Raw genomic sequence first — 10,140 nt, 5'->3', positions numbered from 1 at the left:
CTCCAGAGCCCCCAGGACGCTGACCCGCCCACCCTTCTGCCCCCAGGAACTATACCAACGCTGTGAGCGGATGCGGCCTACGCTGTTCCGACTGGCCAGCGACACAGAGGACAATGATGAGGCCTTAGGTGAGCCTGGGACAGCCGTTGGGCTCAGGTCCGGAGCTCTCCCTCCACCCACTCCCCTACCACTCCCAGGCCCTGCTGCGTGTATGTAGTTGGGAGGAGCCACCACCAGGGGGCCCTCTTCTCCAGCACTGGCTTGGGGTTTTTCCATTTGAGAACTCAGAGATGGGTGCCGTGCCTTTGAGAGACCCTGTGGGCCAGGCCTTTCCACAGGCATCTCAGCTACTGCCCATAAGCCAGGAGGAAGAACTGTCCCCCAGTTCACAGCTGGGGCTCAGGGAGGGACGTGACTTGCCAGATCACAGATAAGAACAGTGACAGTTGGGGTAGACTGAGGGCTGTCTGCTCCAGACACCCCTCCCTGGTGAAGGCAACCTGGAAACGAAGATGGCGCCCACAGCCCAAGCAGTTCCACACCTGAGCCTTGTGGCTTCTGTCAGGGCCACATCCAGACTCTTCCCTGATCTTTGCCCTTTTGTAGCCAGGGCTGCAGAAGCCGGGGTATCATCCACTCCCCTCATCTAGCAGGAGCTCCCCAAGCACCTCCCACGTGCCAGGTGCCTGGTCCCCAACCAAGAGACTCACTGCCCAGATTGCTCTGTGCCCTGGCATCCAGGACACAATGTTGGTGAGGGCCTGGTGGATGCCAGGCACTGTGCTAGGCCCTCAGGGGTGCGGCAGTGATCAAAGTTGACAAAAGCCTCCTCGGGCAGCTTGTAGCTGAGTGGGAGGAGACAGACTATAAACCAAGTCCATGAGCACTGAGCTTGTCAGATGGTAGTAAGTGGCATGGAGGAAAATAAACAGGGAGGGGATGGAGGTGGGACAGGCTAGGGGATAGGAGAGGCCTCCCCAAGGTGACTCTTGGGTGAAGACCTGAAGACAGGAAAGGAAGAAGCCATGCCAAGATCTGGGACAGCCAGACAGTGAGCTGGTGGGGAGGCCTGGAGGTGGGAGTAGGCCCAGTGTGTTCAGAGATAGCCAGCCAGTGTGGCCCAGAGAGCGAGCAAGGGGGGATGGGAGGTAGCAGAGGGCTGGAGTCTGAGCAGATGAGAGGGACGGCCCTGCCTCTGCCCTGCCCCTGCCATACAGGCTGGGATGCATGTAGGGTGCCCATCCCCTCTCCTGACCAGAGGCCCCCACAGTCCTTCAGCCTGACCCCTCCCCTCCTGCCTGTTCCAGCGGAGATCCTGCAGGCCAACGACAACCTCACCCAGGTGATCAACCTGTACAAGCAGCTGGTACGGGGCGAGGAGGTCAATGGTGATGCCACAGCCAGTTCCATCCCTGGTGAGGAGGTAGCAGGCAAGCTGGAAGGACCTGCCAGGCCAGAGGGGCACAGAGAGTGCAGGGTGGTGTACCGGTCCCAGGTGACCCTGGCCCCTTAAGATGGGGAAAGCCCCAGGGAGGGAGCTGGGGGTGAAGTCTGTGCCAAGCCCATAGCTGTGGGAGGAAGTCTACGTGTGGGGTAGGGGGAGGGAGCCCGGGGGTTGGTGAGGACAGGTGGAAGGAGGAAGTCTTTTCTTTCATTTGACAAATCTTGGTTCATGCCTGTAATCCCAGCACTTTGGGAGGTCAAGATAAGAAGATCGCTTGAGTCCAGGCATTCAAGACCAGCTTGGGCAACATGACGAGACCTTGTCTCTACAATAAATCAAAAAATTAGCCAGGCATGGCGGTGTGCACTGTAGTCCCAGCTACTTGGAAGGCTGAGACTGAAGGATCGCCTGAGCCCAAGAGGTCAAGGCTGTGGTGAGCTATGATTATGCCACTGCACTACAGCCTGGACAAGAGTGAGATTCTTTGACTCAAAACAAAACAAAACAAAAATCAAATCTGGCATCTGTTGTGTGAAGCTAAGCGACACCCCCAGGGCTTGATTTCATCATCGGAACATGGGAGGTAGAGTAAGGCACACAAGCATTGTAGCTGGGTTCTAGTAAGGGTAAAAGAACAGCCTTGCAGGGTCACAGGAGGGGTTAGAATGGGCTCTGTTAAGAAGGGGGGCTGGTGGCACCATTCCAGAGCAGCAAAGTTTAAGCAGGGCCTTAGAGGACGGATAGCAGTTTGCCAGCTAGAGATAAGAGGGGTACACATTCTGGACAGAAGTACCACTGCATGCCAGAGAGAGGGGCTGGCAGCAACTTCCAGACAAGAGCTGGTGTGCCTGAGGAAGGGGAAAGGAGGCCAGTTGTGAAGGGTGGGAGCAGGTGTTGCCACCCTCAACCCTGTGGACCCTAAGAGCCAAGTGTCTCCACCCAGGACATGCCAGACTATTCTTTCCCCTCAGGGAGCACTTCAGCCTTGCTGGACCTCTCAGGCCTGGACCTCCCTCCTGCGGGCACCACCTACCCAGCCATGCCCACCCGCCCCAGCGAGCAGGCCAACCTCGAGCAGCCCAGCGCCTCAGTTTCTCTGCTTGACGACGAGCTCATGTCTCTGGGTGAGGAAGGGGCCAGGCCCGGAGGAGGGTGGGCTCAGCAGCAAGGGGGTGTGATGCCCCCGGCATCAGCCTCGTGTGCTCCAAATGTGAATCCTATGGAGGACATGGGGTAGGCATGAGGCCCACTTCACAGCTGAGGAAGCCGAGGCTCAGAAGCGACAGAGCTTGTGCAAAGTCAAGGGGTGAGGCTGGCAGCCTCTAACCCAGCTCTGATAAGCTAGCCACACTCAGGCTCTGGCAGCCTGAGAGAAAACCAGGGGATTTCCCTGCAATAGGTCGGAGCCCAGAATTGGGAGCTGTCCAGGCAGAAGTTCAGCAGTGTTCATCTGCAGAGAGGAAGAGGGAGAGCTCTGGTGCCACAGTCCCCAGAAGCTCCAGAGAAGCTGGGGCCAGAGCACCAGGTACTCAGTGGCCCCAGCTGGTCCCTGGCAGGCTCCTGCCGGAGCCCAGCAGAGGGCCGGGCTCAGCCCTGGGAAGAAGTAGAGCCATCCCAACTGGCCAAACTGCTGTCAGGCTCCCCACTTCTCTTGGGTGTGGCAGCCCATCCAAGGGCTGATAGGTAGCACAGCCTACCAGCAGCCTCCTCTCACAGCCGCTGAAGGTGTGAGGGCCCTGCCAGGTCCCGCTGTTCTGAGCCAATTCTGAAGTAAAACCCAACCCGAGGGCCTTGGAGAAGCAATGGGTGTCCTGAGGGCCCTGGGAGACACTGGGTGCAGAAGACTCCTTGGGCCCAGCCTGTTTCAGGGTCCAAGGAGTCTTCTGCACTCTGTCCTGTCTTAGACTTCCTCACACCCACCACAGACAGGTGCCCTTAATAGCCCATTTTCCAGATAAGGAAACTGTGGCCTAGAAAAGCTGAGCAACTTGTACAAAAAGGGTTTGAAGCAGGCTCTGATTCTGAAGCCACACTCAAAGCCTCTTGTTGCACTGACTCATTGTCTCTAAGCAGGAAAAGGAAAATGAGGATTTGGATGGGAAGGGGCTGCAGGGATGGTGGGCTCGGTTGAAGCGCCCTTCTTGGGCCCATGAGCCGACACCCTACCTGAGAGGCTGACCTGCAAGTCCCATCCAGCTGCCCCTCTTCATCCAGGGCCAAGGGGTGACTGGGGGGGGGGCCTTGCCCCGTGCTGCAGAGAGGCAAAGGATACCTAATGACATGAATACTCATCCCCTGGGAGTCCCACCGGGTGTCGCCACCCGACGGGGCGGTTGGGTGGGGAAGTAATGGCAGGAGACCGGGCCCCAGCAGGGGCTGGTGCAGAGCCGCCTCCTGAGAGCAGCGAGGTGTGCTGTGCACTTCCTGTCTCTGACTTGCCTCGCAGAGCCCTGGCCTCCAGCTTCCGTCTGGTTTCAGCCCAGAGGCCAAGCATGTGGGCACAGGAACACAAGTGCCAGGACAGCACGCCACCCCACCCTGGGGAGCAGAGGAAGCCATGTGGCCACAGAGGGACTCGTCCTAACTGTTCTCTCTGGCAGGAAGGGTGAGAGGTGGGGGACAGTGTTCCTGTCAGTCAGCGGGTGTTCCTGGCCCTGTTCAGACACTTCCTCTGGTATAGATGCTGCTGTTCTCTCCGTTTCGCAGATGAGGCCAAGACCCTCCTGCAGCAGGCGCTGTCCCCAGAGTCCCAGCAAGCGCGGTGGTGAGGGCCTGCTCTGGCTGGCCTGGCGTGGGATCACTCCCTGGGGTCACACGGCAGGGCTGTGTTCAGACTCTGGCAATCAGGCCATGCTCTGTCCAAGCCTGGATTCTACCACTTACCAACTGCATAAACTTGGGCAGGATACTTAGCCCCTCTGAGCATCCATTCCCTTGTCCTTGCCAGAGGGCTGAGAACCCCGCTCCTGCTTTTTAAGGCTACTCGAGAATTAAGCAAGGCCAGCATCTGAAGGGCCCAACACATCAGGGCATAAGAAATGTTAGCAGTTACCACTTCGTTATGTCTGGTCTCAAAGAGATGTGTCTGGAAGAAGAAACCAACCCCCACAGCTTCCTGGTACCCTTGCCTTTGTCAGTTTCGATCTCACTTATTCAGGATTTGCTAGAAACAGGATAACTTGTCTTCTCTAGGTCAGATCTGGCGTGGACTTAGGGTGTCTAGGGCAGGCAGAGGTTAGGCTGGTTGGTGGCCTGCTCCTTCCTCCCATCAGCAGGGTGGCTCACAAGGTTATCCACAGGACGCTACAGCCCTCCTTGGCACCAGTCAGCTTTGTTGGCACGTGCCAGCCCTAGTCCATGCTGTCATTGTACACACAGGGACACTGCACCTCAGCCAGCACAGTGCCTTGCTCACAGCTGCTCTGAAGGTGTCCCCCCAGTCAGTCACCATCGGGCACAGTGCCGCTCCCTGCTCGCCCAGTCTGTGAGAAGGAGCCTCTTCCCCTCCACCCCCAACCCTCCGCTGCTGGCGAATAAGTGAAGATGAAGTCCTGATGTCTGTGGTCACATGGGCTTCCGAATGGCCTCTCTGGGAAGAGGGGGAGTGGGTGGGACCGGCAGAGTGAGCTGCTGGGGTCTTTTGTTTCTGGTTCTGCTCTGCTGCTGGTTCCCTGTGAAAGTGGGTTTCTCCTCTCTGAACTGAGTCTCAGAAGGCGGGTGGGGGGAGCCGGGATGCTCCAAGCCAGCACATGTCGCCCTCAGCTCTCTGGTCGCTGCAGGGTCAGCCCAGCTCCTTCACCTCTGTCTTGCTTTCCTCTCAGGTCTCAGCGACCCCACACCCACTTCAGGCCCAAGCTCGGATGGTGCTGGGTGGAACAGCTTCCAGGTAGGAGGGGACCAGGAACTAGCCAGCCTGTTTCAGTCTCAGGGACAGAGCAATGGGACAGGCAGCCGGAGGGGCGCAGTGAAGGGAGAGAGCTCGGCTAGAGGACCCTGGGACAGGAAACACCACACCCCACCCCAGGGGAGAGGAAGGCAGGCTGTCCCCTCCTCACCTCCAGCCATGTCTCCCCCAATTCTCAGACCAGGCTTCAGGGTTGAGATGGGCGCTCCCTCTTCCTTTCCCTTGTGACTTTGAGGCCCCTGGAACACAGAACCTCCAGCCAGGCCCAGCCATCTTGCATCTGGACAGGAGTGGTCTGTGGTCCTCACCTCTGTGGCTGCTTTTCCAGATGTCACTGGCAGGGAGAGGAGGGGCTGAGGGCTGGGGGACCCTGATACCTCTTCAGACAGCCCCACCCACCTGCATCCTCTGCTCAGTCTTCAGATGCCGCTGAGCCTCCAACCCCCACTCCGGCCCAGACCCCCAGCACCGACAGCCGGCCTCCGACACAGATGAGCAGCGGCCTGGATGACCTGGACCTCCTGGGGAAGACCCTCCTGCAGCAGTCACTGCCCCCGGAGTCCCAGCAAGTGCGATGGTGAGGGCCTGTCCTGGCTGGCCCAGGTGGAAGCCCTCCTGGTCCCTACAGACCAGCAGCATCTGCTAGGCTCGCCTGGCTCAGGCCCTCAGGGAGGCTCACCGCTGGTTTGTTAGGAGCAGCAGGTACCAAGCACTGCACTTGGCTGTGGGGACACAGCTCAGTGCCCATCTCACAGAGCACAGAGTTAATGAGAGAAAGGGGCCTGTGCCCGTCCCCGTCCATGCGCCCTTCCCAGGCATTCCCAGTGCCCTAGAGAAAGGCCAGAGGCCCAAGGACCAGTGGTAGGGGACACTGAGCCAGAGTGGGTGGGCAGAGAGTGGAGGGAGAGCAAGACCTGCCAGTTCTGAAGGCGAGCAGATGCTGCCAGAGAGACAGCCATGTGTCAGGGACAGGGCTGAGAGGTCCAGCCTATCCTGTGCCCTGACCTCTTGGCTACCAAAGAATCACTTCTTAACACACTGTCCCCCAACAAGGGAGAAGCAGCAACCAGCCCCCCGGCTCACCCTTCGGGATCTGCAGAATAAGAGCAGCAGCTGCAGCTCCCCCAGCTCCAGTGCCACCAGCCGCCTCCACACTGTGTCCCCAGAGCTGCCTGGGCCTCTGCAGCAACCCGCACCGACTGAGCTCTCGCTGGCCAGCATCACTGTGCCCTTGGAGTCCATCAAGCCCAGTGAGTGGGGCTCACTGCCCTGTCAGGTGCTCTGCCTGGGGAGGCAGGTGGGAAAGCAGGGCTCTCCTGGCCCTGTCACTGGTGACGAGGGGAAGGCTCGGCGCAAGGCCCTCCCCTTCCCGGCACTCAGTTTCCTCATCTGTCCCAGAGTGGTCACAAGACTGCTTTATAAACTCCAGAGTTACACAGGCAAGAGACCTCTTAGGGGTTGGACCCTGGACCCTCTCCCTCCCCAGGGAGGCAGGGACTGGAACACAGAGAGGTCCCCGAGAGTACAGAACTAAACCATGATGATGACCCATGTCCAAGAGCAGCAGGGGGGCACTGCCCAGCCCAGGCTCTGAGCAGACAGGCAATGACTAACTGGTCTTCTCGGCATCATTCTCTGTGAGCTCACTGTGATCAAAGATGTAGCACCCTCAGTGTCCCAAGGAGCTGGGTAGCAGTGCCCCTCTCTTAGTAAGAGGACCCTGAGCTCAGAGGGAGAGTGACTAGCAGGTTCACACAGCAAGAGCCCGACCCCCCCCCCCAAGTCCTTCACTTCAGCACTCTGGGAAGCAGCCACATGGGACTGGGGGACCCTGGGATGTGACTCAGCTTCAGGGCAGGTGTCCTGTCTCCATCCTCAGACAGACTGGAGGTTCACCTGCCCTTTCAGGGCATCTGTGCCCCTGACTGCACTGCTGCCCAGGGCTGAGGCCCTGTGTGAGGGGCTTGCTGGCTCATGGCCAGCAGAGCAGCCAGCACCCGATGTGAGCTGGTCAGGGGCTGAGCAGATGTGCTGGGGCTGGGCCACCCCATCGCCTCCCACCTTCTCCCCACAGGCAGCATCCTACCCGTGACCGTGTATGACCAGCACGGCTTCCGCGTCCTCTTCCACTTTGCTCGCGACCCACTGCCAGGGCGCTCCGATGTGCTGGTGGTGGTAGTTTCCATGCTGAGCACCGCACCCCAGCCCATACGCAACATTGTTTTCCAGTCGGCTGTCCCCAAGGTGACACGAACTGGGCACCTCCCTTCCCTCAAGGCTGGGCGACTTGGGGCTTGGTGGGGAGGCAGCCCGCGGGGACAGGGTCTCCCTCCTTTGCTGGGGAGTCGGGGTAGAAGGGACCCAAAGGACAGAACCCCAGGGCCCCCAGAGGGAGCTGGCGGTTTGGGCCTGGTTCCTCGTACCTGGGGAGAGCAGCTAGGGCTAGCAGTGCTCCCTCTCACCCTACCATCCACAGGTCATGAAAGTGAAGCTGCAGCCTCCCTCGGGCACAGAGCTGCCAGCGTTTAACCCCATCGTCCACCCCTCAGCCATCACCCAGGTCCTGCTCCTTGCCAACCCCCAAAAGGTGAGGGGCCCAGCTGTGATGGGGTACCATGGGGGTGGGGCGGCCTCTTCTGCTCTGATCCCTCTGCCTTCACCATCTCTGCCCCAGGAGAAGGTTCGCCTCCGCTACAAGCTCACCTTCGCCATGGGCGACCAGACCTACAACGAGATGGGGGATGTGGACCAGTTCCCCCCACCCGAATCCTGGGGGAGCCTCTAGAGCAGAGGGCTGGGGAGAGGAAGGGCAGAGGGGCTGGCCACGGTCCAGCCTGGGCAGGAGGCTGTGGTGGCCTAGGGTGCCCTTTGCTCCCGTGGCGATTTGCCCCCAGGTCTGGTGCTTCTCCCCTCACCCTACAACACTTGAGTGACTCTTCCTTCTCCTGCTTTGGCCCCTCCCCTGCTGAGCCAAACCCAGCAGGAGGCTGGGCCTGGGTTTGCACTGCTGGGATCTCCATCACCCATGGGAGCCTGGAGCAGGGAGGGGCTGGTGGCCCTGGAAGAACTTGGGGTTGTGGGAAGAAGCATGGCTGTCAGAGAAGGGCCAGGACCTCAGGCCCAGCCCTGACCCCAGCCTGGGGTGGGGTCTTCCCCGCCTGTCTCTTATGCCTTATGGGAAGGCCCAGCCATAACTCGGGGGCCGTGCTGGAGCTGGGGACCAGCTCAGGCCTCCTCCATAGGAACCCAGTGACTGGGGGGTGGCACCTGCACTCCCAGCTGTTTGCACTCTCTGGTGTGTGGTTTGACTCTGCTTTTCTTCTGGAGTGGCCTTGTGGCCACATTCTCTGAGGGCCAAGCTGAGGGAACCCCACTCCGCCCTTTGCCATCAGGACCCCCAAGCAGCTATGGGGGCCCAGGGTGATGCCAGAGGCGGGTGGCCCCAGTAGGGGCTGTGGGGCTCCTGGAGTCCTCAGTGTGTCTCCTTCATTCATTGGCCTCTGCCAGGGGCTCCTGTGGGCAGCTCACATCTGTCCATCCATCTGTCCATGGTCAGAAGTGGTGTCAGCGTGTGAGTGAGAGGAGTATTTATGAAATAAAACGTACTTTTTCCTGGACCAGTCGCTGTTATGGCCCTTCTGAGGTTGAGGAAGGCAGGAGGGGTCCAGGATCGGGGTCCCTGGGGCTGCCCTATAGACCTCTGATTCCGTCTTGGGAGGTCAGGTCGTGGTCCCCCTCCCAGGCACCCCCAGGCCCTGCACCGGAAGAGGCCCAGCTCAGGGGCCTGTGGCCAGTGCTGAGTCACCAGAGAGCCCTGAGCTGTGGCGGCCCAGAGCCGTCCCAGCTGGAAGTGAGTGGCCGCCAGTGCCTGCTTGGAGCCCCAGCTGCTGCAGAGCCAAGGGGGAGGCCCCTGGCTGCACACAGCTTCCTCCTGCTGCGCTCAGCCCTCCAAACACCACCACAGTGCTGCACCACCCAGACCCATGCCCGGCTTCTCCCTTCCTACAGAGGTGCGCAGGAAGCTGACACTGATCGTGCTTGTTTCAGAACAGGCCCAGGGACCTCACGCTGGGTCCTCACTCCCAGCTGCGGCTCCCCCACCTAGTCATCGGGGTGTTCTCCAGCTGAGGGGCTGGGTCCAGGCTCAGGGCATGGCTCAGTGGCCACCCAGCTGGGAGAGCCCATCAGTATCAGTGTCATATGGGGGGGCTAGCCCAGGGGGAGGGGCTGTGTATGGAAGGCCCGCCCTCCAGCGCTCTGCAGGGCCACCTTACAGGCTGCCTGGGGAGCCTGCCCTCCACTTCTCCCAGGCAGATGTGCCCACAGAGACCCTGGAAAGTCCCACGTTTAAGAAGCCACTTTCACTTTGTCTCACAGTACTTCCCAACCTGAACTTGGCCTCTGAGCCCCTTCCACAGAGGCTGTTGAGACACGCTGGAGATCGGCCCAGCTTTCAGCCTGTGAGCGTTCCCATTCATCAGCATGGGAGGGGCCCCTCCCTGCCAGGCCACGCTGAAGCCAGGCCGAGAGCTGCTCTGTGTCAGCCCTGTTGACAGCGTCTCTGGAGCCTCCCATTGGACACCTAGAGTGTGACTCCCACCCTGGGCCTGGCTCTTTAGACCGTCTGGCCCACCTGGCTTCCAGACACGCTGTCCTCCCAGCCACATGGCCTTGTTCTTGTCCCCTTCCCTGCTCCCTTCAAGGTTCTGGCCTCCACACTTGTGATGCCTCCAAAAGATAGTCTCTAGTCGGAAGAGTCTTGGGAATGAAATGAAACCACAATGCCTGTGAC

At 60.0% G+C, this 10,140-nt stretch overlaps 1 protein-coding gene across 4 annotated transcripts in view; it reads left to right on the top strand.

Moving 5' to 3' along the window:
* Nucleotides 1–8,965, top strand: part of GGA1 (golgi associated, gamma adaptin ear containing, ARF binding protein 1) — a 21,961-nt gene extending 12,996 nt beyond the window's left edge. For 2 of the 4 annotated variants that reach the window (XM_008067337.2, XM_021717232.1), the window contains exons 9-17: nucleotides 9–128; nucleotides 1,308–1,415; nucleotides 2,416–2,568; nucleotides 5,266–5,330; nucleotides 5,765–5,925; nucleotides 6,402–6,598; nucleotides 7,423–7,592; nucleotides 7,825–7,935; nucleotides 8,023–8,965. In XM_008067337.2, the coding sequence (XP_008065528.1) occupies nucleotides 9–128; nucleotides 1,308–1,415; nucleotides 2,416–2,568; nucleotides 5,266–5,330; nucleotides 5,765–5,925; nucleotides 6,402–6,598; nucleotides 7,423–7,592; nucleotides 7,825–7,935; nucleotides 8,023–8,133 (1,196 nt within the window). In that variant the 3' untranslated portion in view covers nucleotides 8,134–8,965. The remainder of the gene's footprint in view (nucleotides 1–8; nucleotides 129–1,307; nucleotides 1,416–2,415; nucleotides 2,569–5,265; nucleotides 5,331–5,764; nucleotides 5,926–6,401; nucleotides 6,599–7,422; nucleotides 7,593–7,824; nucleotides 7,936–8,022) is intronic. The other 2 variants (XM_021717233.1, XM_008067338.2) reach the window with 2 other exon arrangements.
* Nucleotides 8,966–10,140: the final 1,175 nt, after the last annotated feature.

The sequence above is a fragment of the Carlito syrichta genome, unplaced genomic scaffold (genome assembly GCF_000164805.1).
Source record: "Carlito syrichta isolate Samal-C Ts95f unplaced genomic scaffold, Tarsius_syrichta-2.0.1 Scaffold309481, whole genome shotgun sequence".
NCBI classification, from domain to species: domain Eukaryota; kingdom Metazoa; phylum Chordata; class Mammalia; order Primates; family Tarsiidae; genus Carlito; species Carlito syrichta.
Note: the sequence above shows the minus strand (reverse complement) of the source record. Positions and strands in the feature narration are given on the sequence as shown.